The sequence below is a fragment of the Crocodylus porosus genome, unplaced genomic scaffold, assembly GCF_001723895.1.
Source record: "Crocodylus porosus isolate Cpor-Errol unplaced genomic scaffold, CroPor_comp1, whole genome shotgun sequence".
NCBI lineage: Eukaryota > Metazoa > Chordata > Crocodylia > Crocodylidae > Crocodylus > Crocodylus porosus.
The window spans coordinates 17,119,053-17,143,145 of NW_017728924.1; the positions used below are offsets into that span (position 1 = coordinate 17,119,053).

Here is a 24,093-nt window from a genome sequence, read left to right on the forward strand (position 1 = left end):
GTATAAACAATATGTCACCAGCAAGGAGCAACACTAGAGTAAATCCATTCTTGTCTACAGCAGAGAACCTGCAGCTGCTTAAAAAAAGTAAGTTTCAGCAGTGTGGACTTTTATTATTTAACCTGGATGGCATCTAGTTACAAAAAGTTGTTTGGCTTGTACATAAGGAAGGTGGAGCCATTCTTACTTCAGCATGTACGACTGGGTTCCCTGAAGTGTATAAACCTACTATAGCAGACATAGAAAGGAAAGAGAGAAACCTACTATGACTAAACTACACTAAACTTGCTTTGGATCCCCTGGTATTTTTAACTGTATTAACAAATCCAACTTAAATAACAAATGTAATGTTTTTATATACATCCAGTCTCTTAAAATACACATAGATACAGATATATAACTTACCCAGTGCATTTTACATAGTCTATTTGCTTAGATTGTAGGCTTCTTGGGTCAAGAAGCAACATATTCCTCGCTCTGGTGCAGTATTAGGCACATTATTAGTGCTTAACAAATAGCAAAAGTAAATATTATCTCAGTACCTTCAGTGCTGTGAAACCAGCACTGTGGAGCTTACTTCAAACATACAAACCAGAGCTAAGAACATCCTTCATATTGAAATTTTTGCTTACATTTCCCGTTTCTTTTAGATTTTGAAATGTGTTGGTAATTTTGAATTTTCAATAAGCTGTAGCACAGATCTTCTACTTAAATATCACACGGAATAAACTCTGAACGCTCTTTATTGTTATAGGTCATGAAACATCTTCATTGTCTGCCAGATTTTCAGAAGATCTAGTTCAGCCCAATTACTCTGCTAGCACGGATGTTCCTGATTTGGTCAGTGGCATTCCAGCCAGACCAAAAAGTCCAGCTGAAGAAACTAATATTTTCAGCAAAATACCAGTCAAGAGGAGACCAAGCAAAGGCAAACCCAGATCAGAGCTGCCTGCGAATAACACAGAGCAGTCTGAGGGCAGCCTTGCCAAGAGAGAGAAACTCAAGAGCTCAAAAGCTCCCTCTCTAGAAGAGGAAAACAACCGAACTCTGAAGCAAGGAGCCAACTATACCATTTCTTCCATGAGCAGTAAAGAGGAGGACATTGGCCTTGACCGTGAACATTTCAAGAACTTGAAGGACTTTTGGGAGAAAGGAGCAGAGTCCTCGGTAGCAGAAAACACTTTGGAATCCAACTTGGTGGGGTCAAATGGGAGACAGTTCAAGCTGACTCGCTCACTCTCTGTACAGTCTAATCAAAGCCAAAATGGTGAAGAAAAGGCCAATATCCCCACTAAAACCAGAATTCCTTACAAGAGAACAGTCGCCATATCTTCTAGTGAAGATGAACCAAGCTATGTAGCCCCTCCAAGGAAGGGGTCAGCCCCCTCTGTGCCCAGATCCACATATGCCAAAAGCAAAGGTGCAGTGGTTACTAAAAATAATTCCCTGAGTGAAAGCAATGGAAGGCAGTCAGCCCCAGAGGAGGAGAGGAAGGCCCAGCGCAGTTCGAAGAGATCCAGGCTGCCTGTGCGAGTGCCGTCCATCAAAATAGAATCGCCCACAGCAGAGAGTCCTGGCAGCCTGTTTGAGCCAGAGACGCCAGCAGATGAGTACGTCATGCCAGAAGAAAGCAGGCGCAAGGTGGACTCACTGGCAGCTAGGATTCAGATATTGATTGACCCTGCATGTTCAGACGATAAGGACGATGGTGAGAGAGATGAAAGGTCTAACTTGGTCATTCAGGACAACGAGGAAACTAATGGAGAGGTGCCTGAGGAGAAGACATATGAGCCTTCAAACCACCTAACACATGATGAGCCTGCCAGGGAGAGAGAAATCATTCAGGGAACTGACTCCGCTGTTTACTCAGGTATTGAAAACTCCCAACTGCCCTGCTATGATGCCTTCATGGTAGAGTCCCAGTGAATCTTTCTGCTTCCTTGCATGTGGTCTCTTCCCCAATCCCTCTGTCCACCTTCCTTTTACTGTCTACACAAAGTGTTAGTGTTTCTGGAAGGTGCGAAGTCTCCGCTTTGGAGACTGAAGTCGTCCCTGTGTCAGCAGCACCGGTATAGAAAGGGCAGCAGTCCTGTATTAATTCCCCACACCTTCCTGGCCCCAGCCGACCTAATCAGCTTAGTCCCTACCATGGTGGCACTTCATCTCTGGACAGTCTCATCTCTGTTTAGTCCAGTCTATGGCACCCGCTAACAACTCTTTTCTACCCAGAGATCCCATTTTAATCAAGTAGCTGGGAGAGCTGTGTGCCTTTTGTATATGGGGTTTGTTAATATTCATTATTTGTTCTTCCTATTGAATTGTTGACAAATAAAATGTGAAGCAAAGGTGCCTGATTCAGCACGGAGGGATTTTGGATTTTAATCTCGATGGTATTGGCTCCTGTCCGCTAGGAAATGGACTTAAGCCACCAAACAGTGTTTATGCAGTAATGACTCTGGGGCCTTCTACTTGGCCTCCAATGCTTTATTCGTAACTAAATGTGGGCTGCAAACAATATTAATTGCAACTCCAGTTCTGTATCTGTGGGGTTTTATACTGTTCTCCTCACCATGGTAAAAATGCCATTTTTTTAATGTGCTGAACCCTCTAAGGTGTGTGTTCAACTAGGTGTCTCTGTTGCTGTTACTATGGGCAAAATGAACTGTGCCTACATGCACCTGCATGGGAAAAGCTATTCTTACAGCAGTGTAACACTAAACTTTGGACTGTCTTCATTCTCAGCCTTGTTTGCCGTCAGCTGGTAACCTGGGAGCTGAGGGCGTCTGTCTCAGAGGCAGTCTTTCTAACCTTCTTGCACTTGATCTAGAATAGGACCACATTTTCACACAAAATCCAGTTTGTTTTTTTACCTGCACCAACCTTTTTTGTCCAATATTGATGTAATTTCAGAGTTTATTTCCTATCTTGCCTAACATCTCAGTGAAAATCCTGAATTGTCATTTGGGCTAATACATGCATTTCCTGTGTCTATCACTCAGTATTTCACAGACGGATTTCTGCTTCATGGTGCACTTGGTGTTATTACAGCAGGTGGTTTGTGTTGTGTGGGAAGTGTTGTGCGGGCCGTGGTCTGCTTCAGTGACTGGACTGATCCTTCAAGCGTTCCACATTTCTATGATGGAGTGAAGTTTTTCTCAGGGGCTTTGGGGGAGATTTTCAAAGGCACGCTGGGAATGAGATACCATTAAAAGGGTGAGAGGGTGGGGCATTTGAGTAGAAAAATGCTCTTTCATGTAATCCAGTTAATGTGTATGCTGCTTTTCCAGCAGTGCCAGGGAGGGACTCTTCTGAACAAAAGCCAGGAGTGTGGTGACATCCCAGTGTCTGTCCTTGAGACTCCGGTCTCCCGCATGCTTGAGACTGCCTAAAGCAGATACCCGCCAGGTGCCCTCAGCACTGTGTTTGGCAAGTGTGAGCAGCAGTGAGTGGGTGGGTGTGCTAGGAAAATCCCTCCTGGATAGCACCGTGGAAGCCTTGATGTCCTAACTAACAGAAGGGCTTTTAGACCTTGATCTCTTGTCTGTTTTAGTCCCTTGCTTGTTTCAGTGCTTTGGTTTTTAACATATTCCAGAGGAAGATCCGGATCCGTCTCCCGTTGCCAAGGCCCTGGCACGAGCTAATAGCAGTAATCTTGCAAAGAGCATGGTGAACATTTATACAACCACTGAGAGTGAGTAACATCTTCCTGCCTTCCGTTTTATGTTTCCAAAATTGTAATACTTTATGGCCTTCATCCTTCAGTTGTTGGGCACCTACTAGGCAAGGAGCACGCTATCAGGCTTGGCATGTTTCAAATGAGATGCAAACCCAGGAAACCTCAGAGCATCTTTTGGCGTGTTATACATTCTAGGTGTGAAGAGTGAAACTTCGAGGCTTTCCAAAGGGCGGGGGATGGAGTAGAAAGACCCTAACTTGGCTCCTTGCGCTCTGTGGAAATGAGCTCCCTGTCAGCCCAACTGCTGGGGTAATGGGAGTAGGAGGCCGGAGTCTCTGTTGAGGGGCTGCCCAGGACCACTCTAAACGAGCTGCACTGGTTCCCCACACCGAGCACAACTCAGTTACTTGGCCTTTGGATTTTAGCCTCTGGATGCGAAAACTACCGTGGAGCTTTGTTTAGAGTCACAAGCTTCGTAATGGTGAACTCCATCAAGTAGCCTTACGTGCCGCTTGTTGGAGGGAGGGCTAGAATCAACATTTTATTCCATTACTTTGGTTTCAAAGTGAAAATGCCTTGCAGCATTCTGGGCTATTAAGGAAGTGCCTGGGCATTTTGAACACTGAATCCTGGTAGGGAGTATGATCTTTCATGGCTGGTGTGTGTGTAATCTAAAATGAAGCCCATTCTAAGGTTAGTCATCCAAAAGGGACAAGTTAAACAAGGAACAAAATGTGTTTATTTAACTTGGCCGTTTAAATTTCAACCACTCTTTCTGATCTGTCACGTTTTTAAAGCTGTTATAATCAGGCTTTTATTTTTTTGTTTGCTTCATTGGGGAGTTTGGCACTTTCCCCTGTGATATTGCCATATGCTTTAAAAAACCAGATACTCGGGGCACTGTTAGCATGCTTCAGTGCACACCGTATGTTAGAAGCAAGGCCAAACGACTGTATTCTGCTCCCAGTTACAGCAGTGTAAATTTTCCCTGATCTATACTGGTGACAAACTGAAAGCAAAGTTTGTCCTTGGATATGAGACAAATATCACTTTTTTTTGTTTTCAAAAACAAAAATTTGGAAGCAGATAACTTTTCCCCATATCACGGGCAGTATCAAGATCAAATCATATGCAATGAAAATATTCAGCCAGCTTCAACAGGCTTTGATAAAGGCTCCTCTGTTACCGAGAAAATAAGATTCATTAAGCATCTGTCTGTCCTTATCAGAAGTATTTGAGAGAGTCTGCAACTCCTATATTGTAGGCAAAAATATTTACAAACCTTTTGTAAGCAGCAAATGCTTCCATACCATGTGATAAAACTGTCAGTCAGTTCCTTTGGGTTTTTTCAATTACCTTTTATTCTTCATAAACCTGCATTAACGAGGAAATAAGCTGTTATGTTCAGTCTCAGCCTGGTTATTCATAGTTCTGTAGGCTAACATTTAGGTTAAATTAGCCACTAGAGGGTGTTTACAGGCTCCCTCAAATGCAATGAAAACACTGAAAATAGCATAAAAAATTTAGCTGACAGCATTTCAGGAATACATTTTGATTTCATGGACCAACTTCAGATGTGGGGGAAGTGGGTACAATGCTCGTGACTTCTTCTTTGCTTCATTCCAAGCCCTTGGTGTAGTCCACAGTTAGTACAAACTGGTTCTTACTTTATTCTCTTTTTCTGCCTCAGCCTATCAGACAGCTTGTTGCCTATTTCTCCCTTGTGCTTACAGCCTACAACAAGCCTCCAGTGATAACCCAGCAACTTCTTGAGCCTGAGAGAGCCAAAGAGCTGAGCCGATCCACTCCAGTCCTTCTGTCTGAGGTAGTAATGTCCATTGAGCCCCTGAAACTCATAAAGTGCATGCTGAAAATGTCTTTCCTAGTCACTGACCTGCTGTGGGGTGTCTCTAGGAGGACCCTTAGAAATTGTGACAGGTATAGTCAAATAAAATTTCACCTTGTCCTGATATTTTGTGGTGTTCTCCCTGCAAAGCTGCATGCTTGAGTGACCTTCCCTACAGCCAGGCAGGTTGCATGCAGCTCTGTTTGTAGTCAGTTAATGATGACGTTTTTTCAGATGGTCTGAGGGAAAGTCCCTATGGAGACTCCCTGCACTATCTTCTGTTCTTGTAACCTGCTTCTCTCTCTAATGGGGCTCCGCTGAGCTCTCGGTTTCTGCGTGTTGTGCTTTGTAGTGCCTGTGCCACGGTGGTTAAAGATGCCTGTTATTTTCTGAACAGACTGAATCGGACACGGCTTCAGAAATCAGCTTTCAGTTTAACAGGCACAAAAAGACTCCCAGCATTGGCAGCCACTCCTCCGACATGGCCTCAGTCTCCTCGGTAGGTCCTTAATGCATTCATCTTGCTTGAAAGGGTTTCTCTGTGGGATGCAGTGATGCTGCATTCAGTTCCAGTATTGTGGCACCTGGGGTGTCCCATGCATTTCTGGGCATTGTGTTGTTAGAAGGATGAGGGAATGATGATTATTATTATTATTAATTATTTATTTGCCTTATAATAGTGCTGAGAGACCCCGTTCAAGATCGGGGTCCCATTGTGGTATGTGTTATATAACCACAGAGTAAGAAACAGTGTGTGCTCCAAAATGCTTGCAAACTAAATAGACAAGACTGAGAGCATATGGGAGACAGGAAGTATTATTATTATTGTGACTATTTGATGGATGGGGACTGGAGGCACAGTGGGATGAAGTGACTTACCTATTCATGTACCATCACAGTCTGCATGTCAGAGGTGGGAATGGAACCTGAAACTCTCTGGTTCAGTGTCCCACCCATAAAGCCCCCTATCTTTTAGCAGCAGTTGGAGGGAGTTCAAAGAAAGACTACAAAAATGGCACTAGAGGCTCCTGAGGAAATATTAAACGAGCTAAATACTTTTAATGAGGCCAAGTGATCCCTAAGGAGAAGACATATTGGGTGGGCCTGATAAAATGCCTGAATGAGAAGCTCAGGGCTCGTGTGCCCACAGCGCTTTGGAAAATTCCACCCTCAGTTCTCTACTAGGGTGAACGAGAAGAGTGGGTCTGGCTTGAAGAGAGGATGTAATTAGCAGATTCCTGTGGGGGGCAATGGAATACAATTAAGAAAGGAGAAAAATGAGTCTGCTTAAGAGGAAACGCTTTCTTCCAAATGTGATGATACTGCGCAGTGGTGTTGTGAGGGTTAATCACTTGCTTTACTAACTGCAGTGCCATCTACGTTAGCTTTTCAGTAACTCAGAGTAATTGGTGCACTGGAAAAACATTCTTGTCATATACCTCTGGGACCTGTGTGTTATTTCTGCATGGTCATCCGCTCTCATAGAAGCCAGTGGGCTGAACTGAATTTTTGGAGAGGGAGATCCGAAGTCCGTGAGCCATTGCACAGCTATGTTTGTGAACACAGCTGATTCAGTGAGTGCCTGGCTATCCCTGTGTACATATAGACACACAGCTGTGCATATGCAGGCATGGGAACAGGGCACGCACCGAGTGCTTGGTTGACTGTTGGCATCTCAGAGCGGGGTTTTTGGCCGCCATGTTGTACAGTACCATGCACATTGAAAGTATCCAGAGCTTGAGCCAACCCCTAAGATCCTTGCTCAGTTTGTCCTCAGTGGTAAGGCTTTTGTTACCATTTGTGGGAATTAGCCTGAATGAAAACGAATAACATTTGAGAAAGGATTTTGGGATTTTGGCGTAAGCATGTTGAATTTATACAGAATGAGTTGTGGTGCTCTCAGCATTTCTTTTCTGAAAAACCTAATCATGCTGTTGGACCAGGATAACAGTCTGCTGACCCATTGTGCGCTCCAGTGAAAAAGCTCCTGCTGTCCACTTTGGTCCCTTTGGCCCAAATGGCCAGTTCCAGTAAAGAGCTTCTAGATTTCAGGATGAGAATTGAGTCAGGGGGTCGTTCAGTGAATGCAGACATCGCATGCTGCTTAGCACTACCCTTATGGCTTGTGGTAGTCCCATCTTCACTGCCCGGGGGCCTAGTTCTTGAGTCTTTGGTTACATGAGTATGGGTTTTTGGATTGGCCCAAAGTCAAATGCAGAGTTTATTACATTTTTCACTGGCAATATACTTTTAGGGTCCTTTGTTACCCTTGCCAGACCAAGCAGGAAGATGCCTGCCTGATTAGCACTAACCTTGCTCTTCCATCTGGACAGGTGAGTGGTAGCGTGCTAAGTGTGTACAGTGGTGATTTTGGGAGTGTGGATGCCCAAGGGATGGTGCAGTTTGCTCTGGATTACGATGAGAAAAACCGAGAATTCCAGATCTTCGTTTCCCAGTGCCAGGACCTGGCTGTCGTGGATGACAAGAAAGGCAGATCTGACCCGTGAGTGAAGCCTAGACTTGAGTTTCGTTAGCTTGCCAACCTTCTAACTTGCCCAATCCATTTCCGTCAGTTAATATATCTCCTTTTTGGAAATGTATTTGTTTCTTTCATCCAGACTTCTGGCCTTCACTTGGTGGCACCTGGCTGCTCCCGTTGACATTTAATACCTCTTTTACTGTTGACTTAAATTGGACTGGGACTTGGAAGCCGTAAACCTGATTGCTAAGCATGGAATTCCCACTGAAGACAGTGGGGTTAGGGTGCACGGTCCCTCTTACGATGAAGCCATAGTTTATTTAGATTGTTCTTTTCTTTTGGGTATAGGAAGGCAAGTAACAACATCGTGTTGTAAACACACATATGGTCATTGTTACTCCTTCCCTGTCATATGATGCATCCACCTCTGCCATTTCAGACTTTGACTTTTCTAGCTTTCTACATAGTTGAGTGAGTTTGGTCCTAATTATGGTGGTGGATCGAGATGACATGGGCCCCTGTCTATGATCGAATCTGGTTTGGATCACGAAGCTTGTTTCTCATAAACTACCAAAAGCCATTACATAGAGTAAACAGTTAGTTGCTATCATGTTGGCTCAGATTCAGACCTAGAGGTGAAAGTCTGATTATCAGATCTCTGAAGACATCCCACTTTTCTCTTACTTCATGTGTACACAAGGTCATTGCTGTCTCATATGTGCAGAGATCTAATGACATGATAGCCAGTCCCCTCTTCCCTTTACTATCTTTACTATTTTGGGCAATGCAGAAAATGATATATAACGGTTTCTATATAATTGCCAGCTTTATTGGCCATGCAGCAGCCTGCCTCTGATTTTGTGGGAATTTGCCTGTCTCTGCTGAATGTTTTATATCCTGTCAGAGAAGCCAAGTTAATATCCTAGCGGATTTCTTAATTAGTTTTGGCTCCAGACTGTCAACTCCAGGTCTTCTGTTAGCATAAATTCCCTGTAACAATTCAGAATGCTCCTCTGTTTATTGGAGCATAGCACTGCTGAATGTCAAGTTCTTTTTTTCCAGGTATGTCAAGACTTATCTTCTCCCTGATAAAGCTAGAATGGGCAAGAGGAAAACTTCAGTGAAGAAGCGAGCAGTGAATCCCATTTACAATGAAGTGTTAAGGGTAAGAACATGAACACATTGCCAAGAGCTGTACTGTAGCACACTTAGAATTCCCTGGCAGAATCAGGATCTGGCCTTTGAAAACATTGAGCATGTGCACCCTTCTGTCTATAAGTCAGAGTTGTGGGTGTTCATTACTGTTTTGGATCTGGCCCTTGACCTTGCTGCTCATTGCATTGGCTCAGTGTTGTATCTCAGTGGCTAAGGAGATAGCTAAAGAGAAGGTTCATGCTAAGGAGCGAAGCTCATGGTATCTCTAGGGCTAAGGAGATAGCTAATGCTTTGACCTGTCAGCTGAGGCCGCCAACAAGAGTACACAGCATGGTATCCTTGTGATGGTACAGTTATAGGCTGTATGTTGTGATGGTGCAGATATAGCCTGTAGATAGGTAACTAGAAAGAGCTAGGCCTACACACCTCAGAGATGATTAATTGTGTAACCTAATAAGTATTAAGGATTTACAAGTGTTAATTACCGAAGTGTTGCATCCTCTTTAGTATTAGGTAGTCCATCACCCAACTAACAAAAAACTTGACCAAGACTACAGGCTGAGTTGTATCAATCCTGAGATAAGGATGCAAGTCATTTGTATCAGGCTTTTATGTCCACTGGACCTGGGTATCAAACAATGCCTACTGGTGGCCTAAAGTGATCTGATTAGCTTGTGTGTAGGCAGATAGCTGAGTGGGAGCCTCTCTGTGGGGTCTTTCCAAAAAAGCAAAGAACCCAAGGGCAGGAGTTTTACAGAGCTCAGAGCCAAAGAGGGGCAGGGCAGGAGTGACTTATGAATAACTGCTGGAGATCAGTGACCAGTATGAGTCTCATGGCGGTCAATCCCAGCTGATGATGTCCTCTGATCAAAGTAGACTGGACTTTCATTAGAACATGCAAACCAATCCCTCTGGCTGTGTGTTCACAGAGGAAGGCATCAGTGCGTGCGTACTTCATGGTTTTTGAACATTTGGGTTTGGCAGCACTGGGACTTTTTTGGGGGTACTGAGTTTTGAAGGTCCTTTCTGCCCTAGCTATTTATTTCTTAGTTCTTCCACTGACTCACATTTGTGAAAGTAGGAATATATAGCCCTACTAATGTCATCTTAATAGTCGGAGCTCTGAGGATTACTTAAAAGCTCCACATCTTTGTTTTTTTAATATGATCAGCCTGTCCAGGTAAAAATGGAAATCTGTATCCACCTGCTCTAAGCAAAACATCCTGCTCCACATCTGAATAGAGTTGAATACTGCACAGAGTCCAGCTATCCAAAGGAGGGGCTTTGACATTTAAAGTTTGTGCAGACTGCATGTAAGTTGAAATAGGGCAGGTTGCTTGTTTTTCAGGCTGACACAGGGCAGGTTGTTTTTTTCTGATGATGGAAAATTCAGCAAAAGAAAAAGAATTTTGAACACCTATCCTCCTTTCTCCCCTTAGTATAAAATAGAGAAGATGGTCTTGCTGATCCAAAAATTGAATCTTTCCGTGTGGCACAATGACCCGCTGGGGCGTAACAGCTTCTTGGGAGAGATTGAAATAGACCTAGCTAGCTGGGATTGGAGCAACAAGAAACTCAACTGGTACACATTGAAGCCACGGGTAAGTGCATTGCAGCTAGCATTTAGTTATATTTCTTGATAAGATTTTTTTCTGCAATGCTCCAAGTGCACAGAGCACACTTATTAACTTGACAAACTGGCCCAATACCGATGAAAGGACAAAGTTCCCCACCTGGAAAAGAATCTAGCAGTATATGGTGGTGGGCTCTGCCAGCACTGAGTGGAAATTAGCTCAGAGTCATTATAAATTCTTGATTTAAGTCTGGGATTGCTTAAGGTCATAGCTTAAGGATGGATGGAGAAGGAAGGCAGGCAAAGCCTAGCCCCCCTTGCAATTTCTAGGTCAAAATCAACAACTTAATGTGCACCTGGAAACTAGTCAGAAGCCAATGCAAACAAAGGCACAGCAAAAATGCACCATGCAATTTATCTTCCACTGTACAGCAGATGCTGCACATGGGAGGTGGAGGTCATTAAAACACCCCAAAGCTACAACTTGCCTAGTCTGCTGGCCATTTGAAGTATCTGCCGACAGACTAATGTTTTAGCTTAGTTAACCACAAGAACTCCCTTCCTTCAAAGGCAAACTTTGTAAAGTGTTCGAAACACACTGCAGGGAGATCAGGAAATGAAGGGATAGAGCTATTTCCTTGGCCTACTCCAGGTCTGGGGCATTCATTGTAAAGGAGCACCACAGCAGAGGGAATGAAGAGAGGCAGGAAAGGGCACAGTTATAGCCAGTGACTCCGCTCACGTAGGGCCAATTTATCACAGACACAACAGCTGCAACGGGTATGGTAGCCCATGAGCACATGGACTAGTATGACACAGATCTGAGAGGAGAAGGTGACCTCTGCAGAGAACTTCCTTGTGCATGTGACCTCTGCAGAGCTTCCCTAACTCTTCTGTCCTGAGGTGTGTTGATAATGACAGCAAATCCAACCCTCCTTTTGGAATAATAATTTTTTTCTGAGCCCACTTATGACTCCTGCAGAAAGCTGGAGCAAACTCCTGGTGTCTTTGTACAGTGGAGATGATGGGAACGTAATGTTCTTCTCTTGACACAGAGGACTCTAGGGTTGCTATAGGCCCTGAAACTGCTGTGCTTCCATTCCCCACTCTAATGGCTCCTTGAATTTTTGACAAGCTCTGTTTGTGCCAAAGGAGCAAAATGGGTGAAGAAGCACTGGCTGCAGGAGAGCGATAGGATACTCAGCACTCCATTTAGCGGTAGCACAGTGGAGCACCTATGGAGAATCAGTGCAGAAAGTAAGATGTGGACTCCTGTGACAGTCGTGCCAACCTCACTTTACTGTTCTGCCATTTAATTAGCATTGTTTTATTAGTACCTAAGGTGGTTTAAGACCAAATTCTGAAACCCTTGCTAAGACAAATAACACTTGCTCCCACAAAGAGGCTCGCTGCACACCAGGAGGCTGTGGTATGTACAGTCATGCATCCCTGTTAACTGTAGAAGCCATTTAATACTTTACTGAGATTGTCATTCAACTGGACCTGAAGCAGGCTTGTTTTCACAAGACTGATAGCAAGAGTAAGCACTACTGCATGTAATGGTTGTAGGATCAGGCTTGTAAGTATGTTGGTTCCAAACAACTGGAGGATATTGAACTTTTGTGTAACAGAATTACTTTAGGGAGATAATAATGATACAGCACTTAAGACCATAATGTATACTATTGACTGTAATGTATCCATTGGATACATTTTTGATTCCCACTGTGCCTCTGGGGAAATGCGTGAGTCATTATCATTATCTCCATTTTAAACTTTAGGAAATGGCTGCAGGGAGGTTATGTGACATGCCCGAGGCTATGGAGGAAGTGAGTGTCAGAGCCAGTGCTAGGACAAAGGAGTGTTTGATTCCTCATTCTAGTAGCTGCATTTCCTTCTCATTTTGAAACCAACATAACAATCCTAGCTGGAATAGTCGTATGGGTGTGAAACCTGGCAGTGATAAAGCATTTGGCATCTGTTTTTCTCTAACAGGAAAACAATTATAAAAAATGATGTTAAAAAAATGGTATGCTTTTCTCTGCTTCCTAAAGAGAGGCTTAACCTTTCCAGAAGACCAGAGCAGTCCCCATCTCTCAGCAGCATTGCCTGCCCTTGCCAGCACCAGTAAGGTGAACCGTCTGTTCATCCCCTTTGGGAGAAATAGCTTCAGTCTTTGAAGTGGATCCAGGAAGGGAATTTACTCATTTATTGAAGACTGGTTCTGAAAACATGCTGTTGCAGCTTGCAGTAGACTCCATTTTTGTCACCAGGCTGTACAGCAGGAACTCTCCTGGTGGGAGTGAAGTTTGTCTTGCTTCAAAAGCCTGATCCCCATCACTTGAATTGAAGGAGATTCCCTTTTAGTATTTAAGCAGTATAAGCCAGTTACACACAACTGGGTAGTTCTGATTCCATCAGAAGAGGGTAGGAACATACATGCACGGTGGGCAATGTATACTGCCCTAGTGATTCCAGATGAGCCTACTGGGAATATTTATTTTATGATGTAGTCTCTCTGCAGCCTCTCTGTCATCAGTGTAACCTGACATCAGTTTGACAATAACAATGAATAGCTCCCCCCCATAAAAACCTTCCCCACTCCATCCCATCCTTAAACTGGTGCGCAAGTAACAGGGCCTTCCCACATGACCTGAAAGCCTGATAACTCAGGCATCCATTTTCCAAATGAGTAGTGACCTCCATGTTTGGATGCCCAATTTGAGATGCCTTATAGAGGCCTGGCTTTCAGAAGGTGGTGAGTACCTGCTGTCTGACAATCAGACCCCTTTATGTCTCAAGATGGGTGCTGCCCCAAATGGAGGCACCCCAAATCACTAACTAGCTTTACCTATTTGGACCACGGGCTCTGAAAGATCATGTTGGAGAGTGAAGAGCCCTTCCCTGAGGAGCAGGCTGCTGTAGCCATACCTGTCTTGGGGCTCTCAGCTTGAGCATCCCCCACTGAACTCAAATGCTGCCTGTTTCTTGCTAATACATGTGCAGCCTGTCATAGTCCTTTCTCTTTTAGAGCCTTTCTGCCAGTAATGGTGTGGATCATCGAGGAGTGATGAATCTTTCTATTAAATACGTCCCGCCTGGAAGCTTAGGTAAAATGTATTTTCTATGTTAAGATGTATTGCCTGCACGAGGGGGCACACAACAATGCTATTTAAGGCCTGGTTAAAGAGTAATCTTATTAGAGCAGAAGCTGATCTTCGTGTTCAGCATGAACGCACAACTCCAGGTGTTTTGTATTTCAGTCCTCATGTTGGGTATGATTTGTGTTTTAATTAACCCTGCTCATTTGCAGCCCATTGCTCAACCCTGGAGCAGACAGGAGCTTGCTCTTGTGCCCTTTAACCAATGTCTTATGAGAACAGGGCTGGCAAGTCCTAACTGGAGTCCTGTTTAGACTCACTTTGACCGGGCTGGTGTCATCCAGGTGGGAAATTATGGAGTGGACAGGCTGAAGTTAGGATGGGAGTCTTGGCTATGGATAAACCATGATGACTCTTGGATCTAGACAGATGTTCAAGGTAGTGGTTTGAGCCAGCTGAGGAGTTGGGCAGAGGCTCTGTAACAAAAGGACTAGATTCTGCTTAGCTATGGGCCTAAAGCAAATGTCCTTTCTACCAGGGGCAAAGGAGTGTAAGGAGGTTAATACTGCACCAGGCTTAGGATGAATGAGCAAGAAAGATCTACCATGGCCCTTTGGGTCCCCCCCTTACACAGCCTCCTCTCTCGCCTTTCAGTCTAGCCACTGCCTCTGCTTCAGATTACACTCCTATTATCGTTTCTACCCCTGGCCCTGCTAATGAATCTGCCTCTCCTAGTAAAGTGGCTCCACTGGGCATGCAGCAATTTTATGATCCACAAGGGAATCATATTAGCTACAGGTAGTGTCTCGAGGTGGATTTTCAGTGTGGACTATCACTGGAACAGATGCGCATAGCCACGTACCCAGCACCACTTGCATCTGCGTGAGGTTGCGTTGGAGAAAGATGTGGACACAGCCAGGCCCTGTATCGACCTCCTCCTGGTCTAATGAAGGAAGCCCCTCCGCTTCATTGATTGATGGCAGTTCTGTTTTCCTAAATAGCAGGTCCAAAGAATCCCCCATCTGGAGAAGTTCATATCTGGGTCAAAGATGCTAAAGACCTTCCCCAGTTACGTCCTTCTGGAGTTGACTCCTTCGTGAAATGGTACGTGTGAGCCTCTGAGGACAAGCGGGCAGGGCCTTGGTGTAGTGCTAGCTTTATTTATCTGAAAAGAGGCACCCAGAAAGCTGGATGTTTCTTTCCTTCTGACAGTTTTACCTGCCAGGGCCTCTGCTTTCCGCACTATAAATAGCTGCCCATTATCTTGCACACCGTCCTCTATTCTAGAGGATCAACTAGAGTTAATTGCCTTTCCTGTTTACTATGAGCCAAAATCTCAAGTCCTTACTTCGGGGAAGGGTTTTATCTAGGAGAGGACTGAGTCAAGCCAGAGGACCAGCTTTCGTGCTTGGCCCTGTCTGCTCAGGCAATTGAGAATTTTGTCGATAAACAGTCATATACGCAAGCTTTAGGGAGGCTTGCCTCTCTATTCATTTTGTATGTGAGACTGGCACAAGTAAGCTGTTTTGGTCTTAGAAGCGCACAGCGTAAGCCCACATTTGTAGTTTTGGTCTCAACAAAATCCGTTATTCGTTATAAAAGTAGCCGAAGAGTGGACTTCTGAAGCAGATGCTGCCTCTATTTCTCAGGGGTGCTAGGGCACCTGAGCTTTGGGAACACACCCAAAAGCGAGGCTTTATTTTATTATCAGTACATTTCTACTTGAACCATAGGACTCACAATCATAGCTACAACTTAAAACAGGGGTGCCAAAAAGAACTGCTGAGCCCTGTCATCCAGCCCCTGGTGCTGCCCCTGGGTCTGAGTTGACCCACGCACTGTCCGACTGGTCCCACACCCTGATGCGCCACACCCAGGATGTGCACTGCACATGGTGCCCACTTCAGCCCGTCTGGTTTGGGATCCACACTACATGCAGAGCCCACCCTAGCCATTCTAGCTGCCCCACACATGGCACCCGCTCTGGGACCCATGCTCTTTCCATCTGCTCTGGGACCCATGCCACACATAGCCCACCCCCCTCCTCTACCCTGTCTGGTCCATTACATGCACAGCACATGGTGCCCACTCCATCCCTTCTGGGACCTGTGCTGCACATGGTGCCCAACATGGGGGGAGTCAAAGGATCATGGGGCCAGATGAGTTTGACACTCCTGACTGATTTGCCTTTTGGAAAATAAAGAATGGGGGAAAAAAGATCTCTCAGAAAATATTTAAATGTTTTTTGTGTGAAAGTCCCACTATATGACCGAGCAAAATTGTACAGTAACACTGTAAAAAAAAAAAGGCATTTTTCCTTTAAAAATTTTTTTTTCCATGTTCCCATCTATATTTGGCTACTGTGGACATTTTGGTTAATCAACTTAGACACAAATGGGATTACTGCAAAATGTTTCTTTTCTCTAAATTTTTACAAATGAAATTTTTAAATGTCCTTTTTTAGAGATATTAAAGAAGTAGACAGATGTTCACCCTAGTTATGAAAAAGGAAGGTTTCTAATATGTTGACAACTTTTGACAAAAATAACCAAACTTCTATTTATTTTAAAAAAGAAGAAAGAAAATCACTTCTCCAATGCAAATTTTTGGCAAAAACTACTTTTGATATAAAAATGTTAACCAGTTCTGCATGTCTGAAAAGATGAATTGTTGCTCTGAGACTAGGTTTCTCCTCTGCTTAGAGGTGAGGAGTGTTTAATTCAGATATAGCCTGACAAAAACAGCAGAGAGATATTTTAAAGATTGTCGATACTCTATTGTATGGTGTATTTTTTTTTCTCTCTAAGCTACGTGCTTCCGGACACCAGTAAGAAGAGCTACCAGAAGACCAGAATTATAAAGAGAGACACAAACCCTCTTTTTAATCACACCATTGTATATGATGGGTTCCACACAGAGGACCTAAAAGACGCTTGTGTTGAGTTGACTGTGTGGGACCATGAAAAGCTGACCAATCATTTCCTTGGCGGGATTAGGTTAGGCCTTGGGACAGGTAAATTGCTTTCCTTTACCTTTCATTGAATGTCATCTGCTTAGTAGAATACAACGGGGCCTTGCATGTGAGTTTCCTGATGAAGGGAGGGCAGTCAGTGGTAGGGAGTCTGGACATAGGTTAAGCATAACTGATTGTATTTACATGATACATGCTGCTCCTGGATCAGAGGTCGTCAAAAAGGATACGCTGGCCAACCCACTCTGTCAGGAATTTCTGTCCAAACATCAGTGCCTGGATCATAAGAATTACCTCTGCCTCAAGACTAAGACTAAACAGTGTCCACTCACTAAGAATGTGGGAAGCTTCCCCCTTAACAGTCTGCTAAACTGCACAAGCACTAGGAATAATTAGTATCTCAGGATGGCACTGGATACACAGTACATGCTCATCCATGCTGACTTTGCAGCATCTGGAAGTAACATGCAAAATGGAAAAGGAGTGCCAGCTGGATGTAAACTAGCTTGTACTGTTAGACTGATTTAGGGTACAGTGGTGCCTAAGGGCCCTGACTGAGATGGCACCTCACTGTGCCAGGTGCTGTAAACTGCGGAGACCACAGCTTTTTGTGTCTCGTTGCTCCATTGTTACTCATATGGACGTTCATCCGTCATTCTTTGCATCATTACTTCTGTTCCAGAGTGACTCGCTTAGGATCTTAAAGTTGCTGCTGTAAATTGCTGACCTAAAAAATGTCGCTACCTGATATGTAAGCTATTAGCAATGGTACCGATGCTAAGGAAATGAATTCTATTTTGGTGAAATCTTTCCATTCTCCATTGTGCATTGTCTTGCAGTGTGCCCCTGTTTGGCTCATGACAGATTGTGAGTTACCCTGGCTGCGCTTTTATATTTTTCTACATGAAGTGCTCAGGAATTCTGAACTCAATGTATAGGCATGGTTGCAAGAGGGCTGGCTGAGAAATAAGGATCAGACGAGAGATTTCAAAGGGTTGTAAATTATTATGCAAGATGAAGTGTTGGTTGGAAAACACTGGTCTGCCTTTTGCATCACTTACATATTCTCTGGCATATTCTCTTTTGTATCTCCTAACGTGCCACCGTGTGTGGTGTGCAGCTCCCCAATATGAAGTAGCTCTTGTACAAGATATAAAAATACCACATCCAAGATTAGCAGTGGACTGAACTTAAACATGTATTTGGTCAGAGATGTTGTTTGAACTGAAAGACAGGTGTTAGCCACATGAAAATGTGTTTGAGTATTTGAATTAGAAATGAAATGTTCACATTCTTCTAATGTTATAATTTTGATTTCTAAATGGAAGAAAAGTAGAAGACACTGTTATCCTGGTATGACACGGGCCAGTATGGCACAAGATTCAAACCTGTTTGGAATGAATCCCAAGACAGGTTCAGTCATTTGCATTCAGGTTTTGTAATAGGTTGGAAATTACATTTTAAAAAATGATTTTTTTTTCAGTTCTTCCCATTTTGTCAATATTTAACAGTCGTGACAATGCAGTCAGTGTTCTATGAACTATTCCTGGGAAAGGCTTGCAAATGTTAATGGGGCCTTTTTATGAAATTGGACTTGCTCTTCATTTGGCTTCTTAATGATCTGTTTACCATTTCTGTCACATTTCTTCCCACGGGCCCTTGTCTGGATTGTTGTGTGCACTGGGTGAACGTAAAACATTTTGCTTTCTAAGGCCCTGATTCCACATATGTTTAAGTGGACAAGTAACGTTATTTGGACTGCTTAGGAGTACAGACATATATAACACTTCTGATAGTACTATTATGATGTAACTTATGTCTCCATGCTCTCATAGTGGTGCACATGTAGCCAAACCATGGCTAGTCAGGTGTTTGAACAAAATCAAAGACTTCTGAGTAGTTTTGATAAACAATCTCTTCTCAAATTTGGTCAGGTTTCAGTCTCTTGACTCCTGTGAGGCCATCATTTCATCAGTTCTTCCAGGGTAGACAAGCTTGTAATTTTTGGTTTAAAATATGCCAAAAAGTCTTTCAAAGCCACCACCAAGTCTACCTAGAACAACCAAGCAATGCTGTAGGCCTTCTTGCCCCATCAAGAAGAAGCAAGAAAGGACCTGAACCTGTTGTTGTTTTCTAACGAAAGTCATGAGAGTCCTTCCTGGACTTTGTCTATGTGACACTGGGTTGCTTAACAGCAGATCAACAACTGTTCAAGGTGCTCTGCGCATTCCCAGGGAAGTATTTGGGATCACACCCTAAGGGCAGGGCTCTCTTACTTCGAGCATTCTTGCTGGTAATATATAACTTCTTGTGCTGCTTCTTCCATGATCACCACCTTCTTGTTGTTTCTCAGGGTCTAGCTATGGCATCCCAGTGGACTGGATGGATTCCACGCAGGAGGAGGTGGCCTTTTGGCAGGAAATGATGTCAGCTTCCAATGAATGGATAGAAGGGTCATTGCCACTGAGGTCACTGGCAGGGAGAAGAAAGTTGAAATAAGACGTCTGCCATGCTACTGAAATTATGAGCATATTAACTGGAAAGCTACCCACTCCTACAGAACGGAAACCAGCCCTGGCCAAATGATTGTTGAGTTAATTAGATGATGACTGCATGGGGATTTGAAGACACTAATAAGTATTATTAATCCCTCAGCAAAGGACTTAGCAGATGTTAAACTGATGCTGTACTTTGTCTTAGCCAGGCGGCCAAGAAGAAATGTTGTTTACTTTTTTATTTAATCATTTCTAATCCATATCTTAGATTTCATCAGACTCCAGGAATGTTGGCGGGGAAGAGGAGGCATAGCTATTTTTATACAGTTTTATTTTATTGCTGCTTTTTTGTGCCATTTTTCAATGCAGAGAGAAAGATGTAAAAAAGAGAAGGCGGCACTGCGGTATTACTCATTCTTACTCCCAAGTGGTACGCTTGGTACTGAAGGCAAGACTGCTGCGGCTCACCAGTGAACATTATCCCCAGATGGGAGCCTCCCATCTGTTACAAATGTCAGTGACGGAGGAAAATTTAATTTTGGGTTGCTGCAGGATCCAAGGTGAGCCTGAAGTAGGAGAGGACTTTTGGAAGCAGACAGTGAAGCAGTGTGACCAGGATATCAATGAAGTAGTCAATATATTTTAGTTCTGCTCTGCTTACTTTTGAAAAAAAGGAGAAATGGTCATGGAAATAATGTCCCAGACTGGTGATTAGCAGATACGGGTCTTACTCCCAGCTCTGCCTTGAACTTCCTCTGCGACCGTGGGCAAGTCTCTTGAAAAATGAAGTGCAATATAAATTAGCTGGCAGCCATATGGCCAAATATAAGGTGCATTCATGTCACTGATGAGCCAATCATTTCTTTGAAATTACTTGTCCACAAACACTTAAATCTGAAACAAATACCCTATCTGCCTAATGAAAGAGATTAAGAAAGGAAGGTCAGAACTGTAGCTGGAAAACAAGGAGATGCTTGGGACTCCTTGTGCCAAACAGACGGTAAGTAAGTGATCCACAGCTGTATACACTGAATCAACCAGCAGCAGTTTGTGTATAAGAGCGAGCTGAGGAAATTTCCCACTGCGCTCTATGTCCCGTGCTGCTGTTCTGATCTTTCCTTCGCATAATTCACATCAACAAGTTGAGGTCCCAGCTGGAATTATTATTAATCAACAGCTGGCAGAATTTCCCATCTTCTCAGTTCGTATCAGCCAAGACGTACAACACTAGGTGCAGCTTTATCATTTCTTCTTTACACGCACACATTCGGATTAGAGCGTTGGTGCTCTCTGTGTCCCCCCGTCTGTACTACCATCCGAGTAACCAAAGAAAGAGGTGGGAGCTATTGTCATGTTTTAAAAAATCCTTCTTTCCCAGTGCAAAGTAGCAGCTCCTAAAGAGGTAGCTTGCCTGGTGACTGGATCTTAATACAAAATAGCACAATGTTGACCTAAGCTGGTCAAGAAATGAAAAATGGCTTCTGTGGAACATGTGGAAGTTGTTTCACTTCAGAGGATTCAAAAGAAGCCCATTTTAGGGTGTTGTAAATTGTTTTAATTTATTTTTAATGTGAAAACAAGCCTCTTGTTTACCAAACCCATTTTAGAAACCAGCTGACACATACAAATACAAGCCTATTTTTTCTCTCATTAGTTTACAATAACAAGTGTGCAAAATGTGCCAGAACTGCCCTTTACACAGCGTGTCAGGACCTGAAAAAAGTTCCTTTCAGTATTTCCACTTGTTACTGGTTCTGTGTCCAAGATTCAGATCATTTGCAATTCAGTGCCACCAAAGTGGGGGGGAAAGTGTGTTAATGGACCAAGTTTGTCCTGGCAGTTGGTTTGCATGAATTCACTCAAAGCATTGTGAATATTGGGAGGGCGAGGGGGGGTTGCATTAAGCTTCCTTGGGGGATTTCTGTTAATCTGTCAGTTGTTTGTATATTTTAAATTAAGCCCTGATTAAGCAGCTTTTTATATTTATTAGCACATCAGAGTAGAAGATTACACAGCCAAGCAGTATATGTTTGTAGCTGAGTCATGTGTGAGGTAGCAAAACATACCATGTCTTATCTGTCTGAATAAGTGGAAAGCACTTTATCAGCAAAAGCAGGTGGCACTTTTATTGTCAATGTCGTATGTAGGACTGGAGAAACTTTTAGCAAATATAAGTTTATGGCCTGTTGGTATGTGGCTTATGATACTGATAGCCGTCATCTGTGACTTCTGTCTTCAAGAGGCAAAGCATCTTTCCCATGGGCTGCAACAGCAAAGGTTCATGTTTAGTCAGTCTGGGGATTCATTTGGAAATCGCAAAACAAACAAATCCTGATGAAATTTATTTTATGATGACCTAATCAAACTCCCTTAAGGAGATGGGGTATTTAGTACATAGTGGGTGCATCTATGCATACTTTGGCAAGTACTAAATGACTGTGCAGTACCTGCCGGTATTGCACAATCCCAGCGATGCAGGCATCGTTTATGACCCTACTGCACAGTAGTGGCGGTGCCATGTTTAGTGCCCACTGATGCTACATTGCCATAGCAATGGACCCAGTAAAGATAACTTCCCCAGATAGATGCATGCAACCTTTATAGGTCATTTTGTCCAGCCCCTGTTCTAGGCCGTATTGTCCCTGACTATCGGTAGTCTTTGGGATCTTCATGTACAGCTGAAGCCAAAGTATGATTCTTAAGACTAGATCCAGTGAGCACTAATCCCTTGTAATCCCTTGCATGGCACAGCAGTAGTCACAGTGATCTGAGTAGGGAGATCTGTGAAATCAAAAATGATAAGGTCAAACTTATTTTAAATTAAAATGTCAATATTGGGACTTGAGCTGAGCAAATCCTATAGACCAGAGGTTGCTAAGCATTTTTCTGTGCTCATGAAGGTATGTACTTTCCTTCCATTTGTGCCTTTCTCACATTTGCTTTTTGTAACACTTAGCCAGAGAATTTCCAAGCAGGAATGATTATTCAAATAGCAAATGTTGAATTTGCAATAGCCTTGCTAGAGAGCATAGCAGGCCAGATGACAAGCGATTTTGCTTGTCCAATCAGGAAACAGTAATGTATAATGTGACTTGCACCCAATCACAATGACTTAAATGGTGAATATCAAATACTTGCAATTAACAGCTCATGAACTAGCTTCAGACACGTTGGCAGAAATAAGTAGTGGATCTTGACCAACATCCAAAGTTTCATTCTCTGTGTTAAGAGAGGGCAAGAGTCAAAAGCTAAATTATCCATTGCTAAGTATTTGCCCAGCTCTGGTCATCACCAAGACAGCAAAAAAGCAAAATCAATGTTATTGTGAAATATATGAGCTACAGGGAGAAATTAGTATTAGTGTAACCCCTGACAATGTAAAACTATTTAGTAACAAGATTTGCTTACAAAAGCAATGTTTGTATTTTTGTGAGCTTTTTAAATTAACTAAAAGGAATGTATAAAAGTGATCAATGTATGCAAAACTAAATCAATAAACCACACTTTAATTCAGATAAACCCATGTACATTCACAATAAGTTTTCTTCTTTAGGTATATAGGCACTTAGTTATAAATATACTTGTCTGTTTTTCATCTCAAAGTGGTGCTACTGTTTTGTTACTGTTCAAACTGTTTTCCAGGAGGCTATTTCATTAGCATTAGCATGAACTTTGTCAGAAGATAGTGGATAACTCTTGCTAAAATATGGCATATGTACAAAGACATTGTGAGGTTTGTAAATAGTATATTATACTGTGTATCTACTGTTGGCACTGGATTTATGACCCAGATACGTTGTTCCGGGTGGTACCCTCAGACCGACCATGACCTTTCTATTTGATAATAGGCAAATGTATTGATGCATAGTGATAACAGAAAAGTATAATGCACACAGTCCTATAGCTACCAATCCTAGAACTGTCATCAGTGTCAAAGTTCGTCTGGCCAGGACGTGAGCTTCGCTCTGAGGTTCTCTTGAATGTCAAGTGTCAGCAGCCTGGAAGTGGGAAGCCGAGCTCTCTTCCCTGCTCTTTACCCAAGTGGAGTGGATGAGATGGGCTGGTGGTATGCCTTCTGTCCGTCGTGCCTTGGGTTCCCCTCTCGGGGACCCTTTAGAGTAATAAAGGCTCTGTTTTTGTATTCTTTTTCCTTCCTGATGACTCTTCATAGCTATCACTGATTGGTCCCTCTGTGGTCGCCATACTGTCCACATTCTGTCCTGTCAGCATGTTCTTTTAGTTCACAAGCCCAGCACATGCACATATCCTAATTTGGGCTTTCCTGGCTCTTCTCCTAATTTGATCTGTTCACCCAAAACCGAAAAACTCAGGCCTCCACTTTGGGGCCTTGTGAGATGATGTCACCTTATCTTATGTTATGGAATAGTGTGGTATATGCCCACAATTTCCCAGGCTATGTGTATATCCGTTGGCTTTGTTGTGTTACACCCCGTCTGCCCTAAAGTCTGTGAGAAGTGTGTGACTGTGTGACCAGGACTCTAGAAATCAATTAACGCTTGCTGCCGCCCTGGACTATTGTGTATGTAGTTCCTATAAGCCAATTCCCAAAAGCAAACCTCTAAATACCATTTTCTAGCCACCATCTACCATGAGCCTGAAGACCACTATAGCAGAGCAACCCCTGTACATATGCAGCTAATTTTGTTTGTTGAGAAGAGGCTGACCATTAGATTTTTTGATAATTACAGGGGTGCCCAGATACAGGCTTTTGATAATTGACTTAAATTCAGATCTTTGAAATAATACCACTAAAACTTAAGTTGGTGCAAAAGTTGG

The 24,093-nt window shown here is 43.2% G+C and overlaps 1 protein-coding gene across 2 annotated transcripts in view; it reads left to right on the forward strand.

The window, feature by feature from the left end:
* LOC109313724 (synaptotagmin-like protein 2) overlaps nt 1-23,177 on the forward strand; it is a 40,446-nt gene extending 17,269 nt beyond the window's left edge. Inside the window, exons 1-12 of one of the 2 annotated variants that reach the window (XM_019540438.1) lie at nt 10-87; nt 755-1,870; nt 3,593-3,691; nt 5,410-5,501; nt 5,920-6,021; nt 7,856-8,025; nt 9,064-9,166; nt 10,596-10,757; nt 13,761-13,839; nt 14,832-14,934; nt 16,638-16,843; nt 19,155-23,177. In XM_019540438.1, coding sequence (XP_019395983.1) covers nt 12-87; nt 755-1,870; nt 3,593-3,691; nt 5,410-5,501; nt 5,920-6,021; nt 7,856-8,025; nt 9,064-9,166; nt 10,596-10,757; nt 13,761-13,839; nt 14,832-14,934; nt 16,638-16,843; nt 19,155-19,300 — 2,454 coding nt within the window. In that variant the 5' untranslated portion in view covers nt 10-11 and the 3' untranslated portion in view covers nt 19,301-23,177. Of the gene's footprint in view, nt 1-9; nt 88-754; nt 1,871-3,592; nt 3,692-5,409; nt 5,502-5,919; nt 6,022-7,855; nt 8,026-9,063; nt 9,167-10,595; nt 10,758-13,760; nt 13,840-14,831; nt 14,935-16,637; nt 16,844-19,154 lie in introns of those variants that run through there. The other variant, XM_019540437.1, reaches the window with a different exon arrangement.
* The last annotated feature ends 916 nt before the right edge of the window (nt 23,178-24,093 follow it).